This window comes from Periophthalmus magnuspinnatus, chromosome 16, assembly GCF_009829125.3.
Source record: "Periophthalmus magnuspinnatus isolate fPerMag1 chromosome 16, fPerMag1.2.pri, whole genome shotgun sequence".
Taxonomy (NCBI): Eukaryota; Metazoa; Chordata; class Actinopteri; order Gobiiformes; family Gobiidae; genus Periophthalmus; species Periophthalmus magnuspinnatus.
In genome coordinates this window covers 6,545,813-6,563,235 of record NC_047141.1, presented here as the reverse complement: position 1 = coordinate 6,563,235, position 17,423 = coordinate 6,545,813, and the positions used below count along the sequence as shown (strand labels likewise).

The 17,423-nt window shown below is 45.9% G+C and overlaps 1 protein-coding gene across 2 annotated transcripts in view; it reads right to left on the bottom strand.

Annotated features, from left to right (window-relative positions):
• LOC117383849 (inactive phospholipase C-like protein 2) overlaps positions 1–10,074 on the bottom strand; it is a 60,006-nt gene extending 49,932 nt beyond the window's left edge. Inside the window, exon 1 of one of the 2 annotated variants that reach the window (XR_008649011.1) lies at positions 9,545–10,007. Coding sequence is in view for 1 of the 2 variants with exons in the window: in XM_033981088.2 (XP_033836979.1) it covers positions 9,545–9,754 (210 nt within the window). In the remaining variant the exon portion in view is untranslated. Of the gene's footprint in view, positions 1–9,544 lie in introns of both variants that reach the window. The other variant, XM_033981088.2, reaches the window with a different exon arrangement.
• Between the last annotated feature and the right edge of the window lie 7,349 nt (positions 10,075–17,423).

Genomic DNA, 17,423 nt, shown 5'->3' with positions numbered 1-17,423 from the left:
TGTCAAAAACATACAAAATGTGATACTAATCCAGACATGAGAAAACTACGGCCCGGGGGCCTCACACGGCCCTTTGAGGTTATTAATCCGGCCCGCCAAATGTGACCAAATTATATTAACATAGGTAAGGGTAAACCTTGTTCAAAGTTTTTCTTAATTTATTTAACTGAAATTTAATAAATGAATTATTAATTTAATTAATGCATTTGGAAAACAATTTGCACAATGAGCCTTGCATATTTATTTGCTACATGTTACAGGCAAAATCTCTAATGAAATATATATATATGAAATATATATATATATATGAAATATATATATATATATATATATATATATATATATATATATATATATATATATTAATCGATGCTAAAACTAGACTCTTTCTTTCTTCTGTATTTGTCAGGGACCATGTACAAATTCCATAATCTTACAAAAGAAAAGATTTAGCTACTGCTACTTTCCATGTGCAGTCCCTGGGCAGGTGAACACATATTAAAATATACATTTCATTACATTACATGATCTATCAGTTCATCATTAACATAAGGAGCTAAATAAAATAAAATTCCCATCTCTAATACATGATGTTTCCAACAGTCCAAACCAATAAAAAATGTGCAAGTTTTTACAGTAAAACTGAACAGTACAAATTAACTAAACTGATGTGGGCACAATTGATTATCTAAAATGTACTTTTTAAAATTTCTAGTGAAATTATTCAAATCTACAGACAATTTCAGAGTCTGGAGCTGATTCCACTGTCTGATAGACTAAAATAAAAAGGCAGACTGAGAAAACGCCGAGGATCTTTTTGGAATTGTGCACTTTCGGTTCCCAGAGACCAAGTGGATTGGGGAGTGGTCCCTCGTTTATCTCGGGGGATTCGTTCTAAAAATATCCCGCAATAGGCAAAATCTGCAAAGTAGTCAGCTTTATTTTTGACAATTATTCTATGTTTTTGTCTGTAAAACCCCTCACCACACACTTTATACACTTTTCTCACACAGGCATTAACATTTTCTCACATTTCTCTCTCATTTAAACACTCTCAAAGTTCAAACCTTCGTAGGCGCCTTTGTCGTCATTTCATCGACATCGTGGGTTTTGTCGGGGAGAAAACTTGCAAACACACAGCACTTCAGAGTCACACTGCGATCCAACATTTACATGACAAGTCTATGTGTCTTATACTTGTTCTGATGTAGCTCAAAATCACTCTAAAGATATTCAGGAAAGATTCATTTCTGTCCCGTGAATGTCACTTTTTTAGTATCGATACCTGCTCAAATGACTATCTAGTTTTAGTTTTGATTAGTGTTTGAGTTTTAAAACTTCTGACAATCCTGCTCATGTTGTTATTACTATTATTACTGTGAATTATTGTGGACAAAAAAAGAAAAAAACTCGTCTGAGCCCGACAGAACACTGTGCTCTGCTGATTACGGAGATGGTCCGTGGAGAGGCTCATCACTTGATTATAATCAGGTAAAACCTCTTTGTGTCCAGGCTGCTGTGTCACGCTCAAATGCGTCCCCCGCCACCTCCGCTCTGCACACATCACTCACACTAATATCGTTAATAGTAAATCAATAAGAGGTGGTATGTTAGAACAGCTCGGCCTATTCAAATCAATCAAATAAACTCCAGTATAGATTGATCTTTATTGTACTGGGAAAAAAAGCACTTCCGAGAGGAGGATCAGACACGAGAATGTTCCACAGTATACCATTAAATATATGTACCATGTATTTCATTACAGTGTTTTTCTTTCCCAGAATTACCTTGAAAATCAGGCCTTTCTTACTATGAGCGTGGCTGCGTCTCCACAGATCTGACCTGGCTGTAACTGCTTGTCTCCATGGAGATAGCTGATCATTCCAGTGCCGGCCCGAGTTTTTTTGGTGCCCTAAAGGTTAGATTCCTGATGGCGCTCCCTGACCCCACTCGCAGTAATAATTAGTCAAAAAAACTGATACTTTTACCAAGTCCTTTTTAGTCATTAGTCCATTAACTTGGGGGGAGCTCAATTAGTTTTGCATTGATTTTGCAGCAGCTTATTTTAAAAGCAGTGGGGTCTGGTGTCTCCTGGGAAATTTCTGAACAAAACAGAAGGAATTTCCTGTCATCTGGGGTAAATTAGATCAACTAATACAATTTTACACTAGTTAATTCCTGTCTATTAGTTATACATTCATAATAAGGACACTTGTGGCACAGTTGGGGCTGACCTGTATTTTACGCTCATGTTCTGTCAAAATCATATGTCCGTGTTTCAGTGACTCCGCCCCTGTTCTCAGCAAACTGTCCTCATGTTTTATGCTCAGCAGAAGTTTGGAAAGAAATGCGTTATGCTGGTTCACGCTATTGAACCTATAGACTGGAGCACATGTGTCAAACTCAAATGTGGCCCTCCACGTCATTTTATGTGGCCCTCGACAGGGTAAATTAAAAGGTATGATGGTCTTAACGTCATTTTTTCAAGAGATATGCAGTTACACAACCATATTCTTACATCTATGCAATTGAATATGCAATATTTGTAACTTGAATAAGTAATAAATGCAGAAACGGTTAATTAAAAGTTAAAAAAGTAGTTACATTTATTTTACATCTGGCCCTTTGAGGACAGCTATTTTGCTGATGTGACCCCCGGGACTAGAGACTTGGTTGGCTGATAAATCGGGTCGGCATCTGGCCTTTTAAGCATATCAGCGATTGGCCTTATATCTCCAGCATAGGCCGATATTTTCTTTTGGTCAGTCTCCTGCTTACAAAAGTACAAACAAAGCTTTATATTAACACCTTAGTATGAAGAGATAGCTACACAATTTGGGGGAAAAAATGCAAATCTGCCCAAAATATCAACCCAAAAATATCGTCAGAACTTATCGGTCATCGGTTGCTCTGGATTCAGCATCAGTCGCGAAAAACCTCATATCGCTCGATCTCTACCACAGACACGTAAATTCATCAGCTGTTTGTGCTCGTGACTCTGTGAATAAGAGGTAAATTGACCAAAAATAAAGACTAACTAAAAGCTTGTGAGATGTAAAACACTATTTCAGACTCCAAACTGTTTCCATCGTCTTTGATTTGGCGCTGTACGATGTTAACGATCCGGCTCATTCTGCTGCATTACGTCATCGAGCACACCCCCTCCCATCAGCGGACGCTTCTTTTAAAAGTTATTCTATGTAACATTTCAGGCAAAGCATTGACATCTTCATGAACACGAGTCGCGAACGCACCACCAGAAAACGTCATATTCGTCAACTGTTTAGTACTGCAATATTACTATAACTTAATACGCGTTTGACATGATATGTGCAGTTCAATAAAAACAAAATGTGTGAAAAAAAAGTAAATAAATTGTGAAACAGCTTATAAACTCATTGTGGTGAATCATTAGGATGCTCTGAGTGAATAACGTTGGACCACTGCAAACCGTTTAAAATGAGCTAGTTCTGTTTTTCATGGTTTTAACTCATAAAAAATCAGGAACAGCGCCGTTAAATCCTAACTGCCGTCATGATTTTTTTAAACGACTGTTTGCTTACAGAGAAGGCGGGACATCACTGCGTCTAAAATACAGAGTACAAACAGATGTCATGAAAGCGGATGAACTACTCTACAAATCGAAGGCTACAAATGGTGAGCCAATTTTACGCGCAAGGAAACATATATGTGCACAAAAGTGAAAGTTAAATAGGGGGTATTTTAGTTCTATGGGGTATTTACCGCTAACGCATAACATATTTAGACAACCATGTTACCTTTTATTGTTTTGAAAGTGCTATATTTGCCAAAAACTACATGTGTGCTGTAACCAAAGAACGAAATATTAGCACGTGTGACCTTTTTTTTATTGGTGGCGACTTTTTTTTGGCAGTGTATTGACATGTTTTTTAAGTTTCATTTCCGTTTTTTACGCCGCTCTTTGCTCTCCGTGCTAAGTGACCAACAGAGAGCTAGCACCAACACAATCAGCGTCCATCCCGCTAATTAAACTACCGCACATCACATCAAGTTTGTGAAGGTCCCGTGTACAGTTTTGTATCATGTTTTTGTACATTTACTGAGAACTGTCTTGTGGAACGATGGCTGACGTTGGCTTGTGGGCGGAGCTTTGTACAGAATCTTACAGATAACAGTAAGGAAGGTTCAAATAGGGCCCGGGAGAGATCGTTAAAATACTCATGAATGATTAGACCTGGGAATAACAGTGTACCTTAAGAGCTATAAGATGAATCGCAGTCGAATCAACGCCACAATTTGAACACAATTAGCGAATCGCAAAGACAGCGATTTTTGAAGTACCATTATTTCCTCCACAAACAACAAACTATTCTGGGTTATTCTACATTAAAATCTGCTAACCCTCTAGTTTAGATCTGTACAAACGTGTTCTGAAATGTCCCTGTGTGTCAGATGCCCTTATTGCGTCTCCATGGGGGGGTTTATTCTGCACAAAAACTGCTAACCCTGTAGTTCAGATCTGTACAAACATGTCCTGAAACGTGATTCTTGTTATTTGTTGTCAGTTCATATCTCAGTCCCATTATTAAAACATAAATCACTAATCTAATCACAACGCTTGTCAAAAAAATTTGAATTTGTTGTTTTTTGCCCAGCCCTACTTATTGTTCAATACCACACACATTTTACGACGTAATTACTGAAAATCAAGGCTGTCCAATGAATCACATTTTAATAAAGCTAAAGATACAGTAAATTTCTAACTGTCGATGATCACGTCTGTTCAGGAAATTAATACTGAAAGCATTTATTTTATTTGTTTGTTTTTTTTTTTTTTTCTCCTATAGACTGGTCATGATCTTGATGGATTTCGATATTAATTTCCACACCATAAGGGCTTTTAATCATCGCCATTTAACACAAAACTGCGCCAAACCTCATGCTTTTTCCGACAGACGACTGGCTGTGGGTCGCTCCGTAAAAAGACACAACATCACTGACTATTAGACGCGACTGAATCTCGATTTTGACCGTAAAGCTTCGAAGAAAGGTCATTAGATCTCCCTTTTCCCAAATTCTCATCCAAACTCATATCTTACACACGAATCTATCATTACATTATAACATGAGGAATACGTGACCGCTGATAAAGTGACGTCTCTCTACTGATACAGAGTGATTAATGGGTTGCGTTCACGTGGCATCAGGACATTCTAGTATCCCCTGTAGTTTAAACGGAGCTGGAGGACAAGGACGGAGCTGCTGTCTTATTAAAACCGGGAAAACATAAAATAAACAACCTATTAAAATTCAAATGACCCAATTATTTTTATATGTATAATACTTGAGTTTGTGGCGTTGTTTTGATACTTGTCCTCTGGTGAAGTGTTCGTTTTATTTGTGTAGTTTTTATCACGTTGTCACAAACATCCACCCGCAGCTCCCGTTCCACTGTCTTATCTTTAAATATTTATTCGTTTTAGCGTGACTCTGCAAAAAAACCCACATTGGACAGGAATTTGCTGGGGAGTTTTTGCTGTAGGCCTGCTCAATAAATCAAAAAAAAAATACAGAAAAGGAAATAATGGCTAATTCGATAATGATTTTTGCGATAACTTCAAGGTCCATCTGGTAGAAAACTTTCTTTATTTAAATGAAAATGTAAAAAAAACATTCTCGTAATTTTCCTTAAATCTTAATTAGCTTTGATTTAGTCTCTGTTAAAGTCTGACCAACGCACTAAGACAAACTTTTCTCATTAAAGGCCACAAATAAAAACACAGAAAAAGCTGAGGACCATAGACTGATCGCCAATACAGAGAATACTTCAAATCTGCGTTATTTTTACAAGTTAGACTGAATCACTAGACCTTTATTCATGTTTACATCCTCAATTACAGTTGATTAAAGTAGATTTGTTTAAGGTAATAATTGGCCAATTCATCTGGAAGCTTGAGGGCCAAGAAAAATTAGTCTGCGGGCCGAATTTAGCCCCCGGGCCACAGTTTGGGCATGCCTGCACTAAGACATACATTTGTGTTTTGAACTGAAATTATGAAGTCAAACATAAATCAGAGTGTCGCAATAAAACTGTTATGACAGCACTTAAGAGCCATAGCACACATCAGAGTCATTGGCAGCCAGCCCTAGTTTACTTTATAAAAATGTTAAATGTTAAATGGCCACATTTTTATACAGCGCTCATCTATTCACACACACACACACACACACACACACACACTGAGGAGAGGTGGGTTAAGTGTCTTGCTAAAGAACAAAACAGCAGTATTGACGTGTGGGAGCTGGAGTCGCACCACCACCCGATCCGTTCAACCAATGCTATTTACGGGAGAGCGGGATCCGAGTCGCTAAACTTCTGATTACTTAACAAACGCTCAAACAAACTGAGCTATTCCCGCCCTCGTTAACCTCGTTTATGGCTAATATCTCTGTAATGACTTGGCCTATCCTCTCGAAACAAACACGTAGGCGCTTTATTGACAATACGAAGGACTACGAGATTAATATGGCCAGTTTGTGAAGCCACTCCCAGACAAATAACGATAAGGTTCAACAAAGCAGGGGATCTCAAACAGAGTCGCACAGGCCCCTTGCCCTTCATCTGAAACCGTGACATCATCAAAGTCTAGAAGATGAACGCGCAAGTCGATATCAAAACAGAAGTACGTGCGGCGTTGGGGCCATCGCTCGGTCTGTTTGTGGCATGTTAGAAAATGACAGTATAATAACAGAGATAGTGATTTACCACAGCACTCTATATGTAAATGCTGTGGTCAGGAAGCAGCGCGTTTCGCTCTGACACGGAGGCAGGAGATCCACGGTAATCTTGGTTTAGATACACTGTAGGTTTTACTCACGGTTTAGTCCGACTTAAAGGTCCTATATTACGCAAAATTTACTCTTGTGACATTAAAGCCATGTTAGAATGTTGTTACCGTCTCAAAAATAGACCTGGAGTTGTTTTTTGTTTCATTCACACATTAGTCTGTTACATCTCCAAAGCTCAAAACGCTCTGTTCCACCTTGTGATGTCATGAAGTGGTAGTTTTCAAGTTAACATCTACTTTTACCTTTAGTTCAGTGGAGATTGGCAATTCCAGGGCTGAGATTATCCAAATGATTCTAGTGAAGTTGTGTGAAGTTTAAAAACACAGCGGAGCACTTCCTGTATCACCACATGATGACATCACAAGGTGGAACAGGGTGTTTTCTGTTTGAGAGAACTCTGTCTCTCCGTCTGAATATGCAGGGTTTGTGTGTTATGCATGTGTGAATGAAACAAAACACAACTCCAGGTCTGTTTGTGATGAGGAAATGAGATCATGACAGATTAGAAAATAGCGTAATTTAAGGTTTGGCTTGATCCTGGTTTGGTCCGAGCACAGACCTGGTTTTGAATCCTGAAGCAGTTCTGGTTTAGTCCTTGCACAGATGTGGTTTCGTGCATGTTTGGATTTGGTTTAGTCCAAGTTTAGACCTGGTTCAGTTTTGGCCAGGCCTTGTTCAGTGTTGGATTTTTGGCTTTGGTTTGGTCCAGGTTTGGGTGGGTTCACATTTGTGCATAGACCACATCAAAATTGGGAATAAATTGGGAACATTTTTTTAACTAGACCAAGACTAGAACAGGACCAAAATAAACTCTGATCTAGGCTAGGCCCTAACAAAGACAACTGTGAACGCACCCTTAGACCTGGTTTAGACCTGATTTAGGGTTCATTCAAACATTTATCCTGGTTTGGTCCTGGTTAGAGCTCAGTTCCAGACTGAAGTAGACTTGGTTTGGTCCTGTTATAGTCCTGGTCTTTTCCAGGTTTAGTTTCTGATTTAGTCCTAGTTTTGATGTGGTATGTGGCGTTTAAATCCTGACATGGCTACTGGTTCAGTCGGTTAATCCTGGTTAAGAGCATCTGATTAGAATTTGGTTTAGTCTTAGTCTGGAATGGCCTGGTAAAGTCTGTGTTTACATCATAGTTTAGTCCTTGTTTACACTTGAGCTAAGCTACTAATTTAAGACCTGATTAAGGTACTGGTTAACTGCTGTTATTTGTGTTTACGACATGTTTATAGACTATGGAATTTAAATTTGGTTTAGTCCTGGTTCATGGAATGGCCTGGTATAGTCTGGGTTTATACTGAACCGTAGTTTAGTCCTGGTTTAGACCTGATTTGGGCTAATGGTTGAAGTTCTGGTTTTGGTGCTGGTTAAATCCTAGATTATTCAGGACATGTTTATTATATAGACTGTCTGCTTTGAATGTGGTTTTATTCTAGTTTGGAATAGTAAGGTATGGCCTGGATTTACACTGAATCATAGTTTAGTTCCAGCATAGTCTACGCTACTAATTTAATTAAGCCCTGCTACTGGTCAATTGGTTAAATCCTCGGTTATCCGCTCCCTAAAGTGAACCACACCGTCCCATTTGAGGGTCTGATCTGGGACGGTACTAGCGGCCGGCGGGGGTTAGCACGGTACGGATCGCTTCAGCTAAGGCGTGGCTACACAAGGAAAGGAGATGATTGGACAAGAGAGAACGCACACTCAAAAAGGCAAAAAAGCAGATGTAAACGTAAAACAATAATCCGTCACCAAACACTCACTTGATCTTGTGATAAACTGCCGCGTTTACAGTTATGACAACCTAAATGTTGAGTCGAAATGCACCGCAAAACAAAGCAGAAACGCAACAGCTGTTTCCTGTTTATGGAGGCACGGCGCTCGCGTATAAAGATTGAAGATATGATATTTCCAGTGCATAACGCATCTAACCTGAGCCAAACCCACTTCATCACAGAGACGCTAAAAAAAATTGTGAAATAAAAGCAGAAAAACCTGACGATAAACCAGAAGTAGTATTGTGTTGTGGTTTTAGCCTCACCTCACAGCGCCACAAACATGTAATTACAAAGCCAATTTCAGCAATTCACAAAAAGACATCTAGTAATTCAGAGTATGATTCAAATATGACTTAGATTTGATTTATAAAGAGCACATTCGTAACGTTCGGGTGACGTCAAGTGTTTCACGAAGCAGAGCCCTGTCCCTGGACCGGGAGCTGTGCCCAGAGCGTGGAAACACAACCCGCACCAAACCGACCTGTGCCAAGGCGGCCCAAAGCGAACCGTGCCAGTGGAAGAGAGGCTTATTTAAATATGGTTTGATCTTGGTTTACTGAATAACCTGGAGTAGTCTGGGTTTACACTGAGTCACGGTTTAGTCCTGGTTTAGACCTGACGAGGGGGGTACCACTTTAAGTCCTTGGGTACAGGTAATCCCCCTGATTAAGACCTCTTTATAGACCTGATTTGAATTTAGTTTTAGTCCTGGTTTGGAAGAGCCAGGTAGCTCGATGTGTTTATAGTGAATCGTGGGGTAGTCCTGGTTTGGACCTCAGCTAGGTTAAGTTTAAGTCCTGGTTTATACACTCTAAAATCGGTTAAGTCCTTGTTTTATGGAATAAGCTGATATTTGCATTGAATCCCAGTTGAACCCTGGTTTCCTCTGTACAGTGACAGTGCTGTGGTGCATGGTGGAGCCTCTCACCTTAATAATGCTGCTCCTCCGCGGCAGCTCGGCTTTGGCATCCCCGCTGCCGTTGGCACCCTCCGCCACTGTGTTCTCGGTTATCCCGCAGTCTCCGTTCACCAGCGGCGCCTGGATCTGCCTCCTGCCGCCTCCCTCTTCGCTCGCCACGGCCGTATCCCCAACACCATCGCCCGGAGAAATCCTACCGTTCTCCCCCAGTTCCGCCATGGGTGCCCGTTTAGCGCATACCTCGACGCATGCACGGCTTCAGAGCGGGGTCTCCCTCTCGGCTGGACGGTCCATTTGCACGAAATAACTCCGTATCACCTCCCGGAGCTCGGTGCTGTTATAAAACGGGGTGCTGGAGCGGCGCATTGGGCTCTGGGAAAAGAAGGCACGTCAGAAAGCATTAGAATACATGCCACTCTTAACACGCGCCATGTATCCGTGTAGAGGAGCAGAGCGGAGCAGGCGTTCACTCCGCGTGCGCACGGAAAGCGGATGTTAACTCGCAATCACACGCGCACGGTCATAAATTGCAGGCTGACAGCACACGGAGGAAGTGCGCTTCAAACACGGCCCTTCGCCGCTCTTTTCTCACACAAACTGCATCTACAGTCCACTCCGCGGTCCCTTCTCCGCCCTTTACAGCGGAGGGACGTTAGTGCGGCTCAATAAACGCGCACTCAGTGAGAAAGCGCTGAGTTACCGCCGCGCAAACTCCCGTCATACAGTAGTAGTTACGCATGCGTTGTGCGGTTACAGTCTGAGAGATACTTGCCTTTCGTGGCGCCGCTCGGGTCCATGGTGGGATGGGGGGGATGCTCCCCGCTCCCGGTGATCCTCTGCAGATCTGGGGGCTGCCTTTGCTCCGCGCACCGCTGTGGATGTGCGCGCGGGGCTAGTGAGGCTAACTACAGCTAGCCGGCTAAGTTCAGCAACAGTCAATGAGCTGAAGTGAAGTTGTCTCGTGCCTCAGTCGGAGCGCACAGAGTCAGTGGCGCAGGGAGAGAGCGAGGAAACACTGATCTGTCCCACTGTAAGAGTGAAGCGCACGGGCTCAGACAAACTCCAGGCGCGGCTTCAAACAAAGCGCGTAAAGTCCGTGTCCACAGGGCTCTGCGCACACTGCGCTGTCAATCATGCGTAAAAGTGTTACCGCTGAGAGACGCCCACTGTTCAGCCCCTACAGTCCACACACGCACGCGCGCATAGGCACACGGGCATGCGCGTGCCCGGAGGGGCGTGCACCTTGTGAAACTGTGGTTGAGTCTAGTGTCATAGTGTCATAGGTGACCTACTTAATACCTCTGTAATTACATGGGGATGGTTAAATGTGCTACTATGTACTACTATGTGCTCCTTATGAGACACCAGAGCAGAGTCAGGTCTCACATCAGACACAGACTGGAGCCTCTGAGTGTGAGGCCAAACAGGAGAAACATGTGGTTTGATCTATGAATAAGTCACATAATCACAGATGCTTTGTTTAAGATACGTTAAGAATATTTCAATTTCTTAAAGGTGCACTAGGTCACTTTAATAGTGGGAATCTGTCACCTGTTTCATGGAGATGTTGCTTTGCCCGAAATGTTCCAGAGTATAGCATTAAATGCATTTAATCAATTGCAGGTGTTTTCTTTGTTTGTTTTTTTAAGGTTCTATATTACCCAAAGTGGATTTATATGAGCTTCAAGACACATTCACACATGTTTGAGTGACCCTTTATTATTAATGTCCAATCTCCAAAGCTCAAAATGCTCTGTTCCACCTTGTGATGTCATGAAGTGATAGTTCAATTTAACCTTTAGTTCAGTAGAGATCGACAATTCTGAAATGATCCAAATTATTCTAATGAAGGTGTGTGGAGTTAAAAAAACAAAAAACAGTGGAGCACTTCCTGTATTACCACATGATGACATCACAAGGTGGAACAGACTGTTTTCTGTTAAATATATATAGTGTACACACACACACGCACACACCCCCACCCACCCACACACACACACACACACACACACACACACACACACCCACACACACACACACACACACACACACACACACACACACACACACACACATATATATATATATATATATATATATATCAATAATAATAACAATATTAAAAATCTCAACTATTTAATGACTATTCGTATGTATTGTTTTTTTTTCTCTCATTTAATTTAACAGCTCAAAGATTACAAGATTGTAAAGTGAAAATCTATTGTAATGTCATGTGATGCTGCCATCTCCTGGTGACTGCAACATACTGCAAAGTTTAAGAGCAACTTTGTCTCTTGCACATGGTGTTAATTGGAATTTCATATGGAGCAGAAGATGCAGAGGAGAGGGCCAGAGAAGCAGAGGATGAAGAGGAGCGGTCCAGAGAAGCAGAGGATGAAGAGCAGAGGGGCAGATCTCATAATAGTAAAAGAACATGTTAGGCCAATACAACAAATGGTCAACAAGGATCTTTCTAAATAAATGAACATATGAAATAACTTAAGAGCCATTTTATTTGTGATTAAAACACTGATGTATTTGTAATTTCCATGTACGATACTGACCAGAACTCCTAAGAACAAAAAAGCTTTGTAGAGCCTCTTTAAAGCCCTGCTCATATTGGTAAAATCAGCCTATACAAGGGCTGTGTCTCAATTCGCCAAATGCACAGTTCGAAGATACACTTCGAAGTACTCCCCTAAGTACCGATCGAAGTACCCGGTCGAAAATGTGTACTCCTCAGTGTAGTGTATCTTGTCGAAATGGGACATGCCCACGGACCATACTTCCATCAGTCTCTTTGCGCGTACGTTACATGCATTACGTACGTTATTTTTTATTTTTTATTATTTCGTCGCAGCCGTTTCTTTCTGTTTAGATTGAATATCAATAGGGAAATATAACGTTCAAGGTGATTTTTTTCTCAATTGTAGCTACTTTAAACTTTAACAAAATATACCTTGTGAAAACGTAATAACAGAGACAGAGGTAACAGTATCATTTTTACATTCATAGTCTATAAACCAGAGAACACTGATTAGTTGTACATAAAGTGGGATATTGCAGTTTAACGATTCGGTATTTGCGCAGATTTCATTTGATCTGTGGCTGAACCACTTTAATACCAGTGGCGTGCGCTGTTTACCTTCTATGCCGTGCCAGTTTATTTCATTTTATTTTTGTAAGGTATTTTCTAGCAGTACAGCAAAGTAAATGACACATGTCACCAGGGGGCGCACACCTATGGAATGCACCTGAACTCATGAAGATGTTGTGCAGACCTCCCACCCACACACACACACCCACACCCCCAAACAAACACACACACACACACACACACAGGGGGGACTATGGAAACTATGGAATTACTATTAACTAGTCACCTGGCAAATCCATGTATTTTTAAACAGGATATCGGCCTCTACCTGGCACCACTCCCTTGTTATGTCTCGAGCCAAACAGTAGGCTACTGTGCAATCAGATTTGTTTATTTTAGTGATGCTTGAAACAAAGTTGCTCATTGGTCACCTATCAATTTGAACACAAGGAAAATTCTCTCACCTCAAAGTTTAGTGTGTTGCTCATTGAAATCCACCAAGACACAGGCAGAAACATGCAAACTCCACACATAAAAGCTCTATGTGCAGTGTACACAAATGCTACAATAGTGACCTCTTAATCATGAAAACCAGGTACTGGAAGTTAATGTATTATTAGTTTGTAACTGTTATATATATTTCACAAGAACTATTCCACTGAACAAAGTGCATTGAACACAAAGGACAAAAACACTCATTTGACAAGAATCACAAAAACAACATGTATGCTTTAAGAATATTATATTATTTGAAAGATGTTTTAGTTCATGTTTTAGTTGATGGGGGAAACCGGAGTACCCGGAGGAAACCCATCCAGACACGGGGAGAAACATGAAAAACTCCTCACAGGCTTTCCTGTGAGGCATGAGAGTTGCCACCGTGCTGCCCAAACACAAAAACACAAAAACAGAGAAGAGGGGTTGGTCTGGTTTGCTGCAGGAGGAGCCCTCGTCACCACCCGCTCTGTGGGAACAAACACAAGACGCAAGAAGAGGGGGAGCAGAAAACAAAACATCTTATACCTAACATTTTATTTATGTTTTTTGTTTTATTGCTTCACACTAAAACACAAGAAGTAAACACACACTATTTACATGCTATTTACAACATAAATCACAGAATGATCACTAAAACACACAACACTATACTTAATTTAACATCAGGCATATTTTTGCAGATTTCTTAAGTTTTTTTATTTTATTTTTTTTTTATTTTTTTTTTTGTTTCACACGAAAACACAAGAATCACACTATTTACAACAAAACACCTATGTACATTATGATACAGTCATAGTTAGTCAGTCATATGTCATAGTTGGCATCTGTGGAGTGCCAGGTCAGAAATGATAGAATACGGGACATGAATGATCTGAGGGTCCCTGCAATAGCAGCCGAAAGCGTAGCAAAGGGAGCAAGGAGAGCCTTAGCACGAGGAGCAGAGAGGGCCTTAGCAGGAGGAGCAGAGAGGGCTTTGGTAGGAGGAGCAGAGAGGGCCTTAGCAGGAGGAGCTGAGAGGGCTTTGGTAGGAGGAGCAGAGAGGGCTTTAGCAGGAGGAGCAGAGAGGGCTTTGGTAGGAGGCGCAGAGAGGGCCTTAGCACGAGGAGCAACGCGGGGCTTAGCAAAAAGAACATGGCGGGTGTCAACAAGGCGAATAGGGAAGGGCTTAGCGGGGGGAGCGGTGCGGGGGTTGGCAGGGGGAGCAGGGAGGGGCTTAGCAGGGGGAGCAGGGCGGAGCTTGGCAGGAGGAGCAGAGCAGGGCTTGGCGGGAGGAGCAGGGGGGGGCTTTGGACGAGGGGCGAGAGAGGCAAGGGGTCTCATAGGAAGACGATCCAGGAGAGGCTTAGGGGGAGGAGGCTGGAGCTTAGCCGGAGAGGCCGGTGGGAGCCTGAGCCCCCAACGAGGAGCATGGGGCATGGCGGGAGTGGCAAGGAGGGGCATAGCAGGAGGAGCAACAAAATGCTTGACAAAGGGAACAGGCCGGGCCTTAGCAAGACGAATAGGGAGGAGCTTAGCAAGAGGAGCCGTGCGGGGCTGAGCTATGGGAGCGGAGGGGGGGGTGGCAGGGGCAGCGGCGATGGGCATGGTGGGGGCAGCGGGGAGGGTTGTGGCGGGGGCAGCGGGGAGGGGGATGGCAAGGGCAGCAGCATTTGGCATGGAAGGGGAGGTAGGTAAGGAAATAGCGGGAGTGGCGGTGAGGGGCATGGTGAGAGGAGTAGGGAAGGGTATGGGGGGAGCAGCAGAGGTGGGCATGGCGGGGATGGCGGGAAGGGGCAAGGCGGGAGTGGTGGGGAGGGGCATGGCACGGGCAGCAGGGAGGGGCATAGCCAGAGAGACGGGGAGTAGCATGGCCGGGCCGGCGGAAGTGGGCATAGTGGGGGACGCGGGGAGGGGCATGGCGGGAGTGGCGGGGAGGGGCACTGTGGGGGTAGGCATGGCGGGGGTAGCAGGGTAGGGCATAGCACGAGGAGCAGAGAGGACCTTAGCAGGAGGAGCAATACGGGGTTTAACATAAGGAACAGGGTGGGCCTTAGCAAGACGAATACGGAGGGGCTTAGTGGGAGGAGCAGGGAGGGGCATGGCGGGGAGGGGCATGGTGGGAGCAGCGGGGAGGGGCATGGCGGTAGCAGTAGGGAGGGTTATGGTGGCGGTGGCAGGGAGGGTCATGGTGGGGACAGCGGGGAGGGGCATGGCGGGAATAGCGGAGGTGGGCATGGCGGGAAGAGCAGAGGTGGGCATGGCGGGAAGAGCGGAGGTGGGCATGGCGGGAGCAGCGGAGGTGGGCATGGCGGGATTGACGGGGAGGGGCACGGTGGGGGTAGGCATGGCGGGGGTAGCAGGGTAGGGCATAGCACGAGGAGCAGAGAGGACCTTAGCAGGAGGAGCAATACGGGGTTTAACATAAGGAACAGGGTGGGCCTTAGCAAGACGAATACGGAGGGGCTTAGTGGGAGGAGCAGGGAGGGGCATGGCGGGGAGGGGCATGGTGGGAGCAGCGGGGAGGGGCATGGCGGTAGCAGTAGGGAGGGTTATGGTGGCGGTGGCAGGGAGGGTCATGGTGGGGACAGCGGGGAGGGGCATGGCGGGAATAGCGGAGGTGGGCATGGCGGGAAGAGCAGAGGTGGGCATGGCGGGAAGAGCGGAGGTGGGCATGGCGGGAGCAGCGGAGGTGGGCATGGCGGGATTGACGGGGAGGGGCACGGTGGGGGTAGGCATGGCGGGGGTAGCAGGGTAGGGCATAGCACGAGGAGCAGAGAGGACCTTAGCAGGAGGAGCAACGCGGGCCTCAGCAAGACGCATACGGCGCAGCTTAGCAATAGGGAGGTGCATAGCATGAGCAGCACGGAGCGGCATAGTGGGAGTGGCAGGAAGAGGCATAGCAAGAGCTGCAGGGTTGGGCATAGTGGGAGCGGAGGGGGTGGGCATGGCGGGGGTGGCGGGGGCAGTGGGGGTGGGCATGGCGGGAGTGGAGGGGGTGGGCACGGCAGGGGTTGTGGGGAGGGGCATAGCCTGAACGGTGGGGAGGGGCATGGTGGGAGCGGAAGGGGTGGGCAAGGCGGTGGTGGCGGGGAGGGGCATAGCATGACTAGCGGGGAGGGGCATGGCACGAGCACCAGGAAGGGACATAGCGGGAGGTGCAGGGAGGACTTTGGAAGGAGCAACACGGGGTTTAACATAAGGAACAGGGCGGGCCTTAGCAAGACGAATACGGAGGGGCTTAGCGGGAGGAGCAGGGAGGGGCATGGCGGGGAGGGGCATGGTGGGAGCAGCGGGGAGGGGCATGGCGGTTGCAGTAGGGAGGGTTATGGTGGCGGTGGCAGGGAGGGTCATGGTGGGGACAGCGGGGAGGGGCATGGCGGGAAGAGCGGAGGTGGGCATGGCGGGAAGAGCGGAGGTGGGCATGGCGGGAAGAGCGGAGGTGGGCATGGCGGGAAGAGCAGAGGTGGGCATGGCGGGAGCAGCGGAGGTGGGCATGGCGGGAGCAGCGGAGGTGGGCATGGCGGGATTGACGGGGAGGGGCACGGTGGGGGTAGGCATGGCGGGGGTAGCAGGGTAGGGCATAGCACGAGGAGCAGAGAGGACCTTAGCAGGAGGAGCAACGCGGGCCTTACCAAGACGAATATGGAGCAGCTTAGCAAGACCAGCAGGGAGGGGGATAGCAGAAGCAGCAGAGGTGGGCATAGTAGTAGCAGAACTGTGGATCTTAGAATGTGGAGCAACGCGGGCCTCAGCAAGACGCATACGGCGCAGCTTAGCAAGAGTAGGGAGGCGCATAGCATGAGCAGCACGGAGGGGCATAGTGGGAGTGGCGGGAAGGGGCATAGCAAGAGCTGCAGGGGTGGGCATAGAGGGAGCGGAGGGGGTGGGCATGGCAGGGGTGGCGGGGAGGGGCATGGCGGGGGCAGTGGGGGTGGACACGGCAGGGGTTGTGGGGAGGGGCATGGCAGGGACGGGCCTGGCAGGGGCAGCAGGGAAGGGCATAGCTGGAACGGTGGCGAGGGGCATGTCAGAGGCAGCGGGGAGGGGCATAGCCGGAGCGGCCGGGAGGGGCATGGCGGGGGTGGGCATGGCAGGAGCGGAGGGGGTAGGCATGGTGGGGAGGGGCATGGCGGGGACAGCTGGGGTGAGCATGGCGGGAGCGGAGGGGGTGGGCATGGCGGGAGCAGAGGGGGTGGGCATGGCAGGAGTGGCGGGGAGGGGCACGGTGGGGGTAGGCATGGCGGGGGCTGCACGGAGAGGCGTGGCAGTGGCAGCGGGGAGGGGCATAGCGGGGGTAGCAGAGTAGGGCATAGC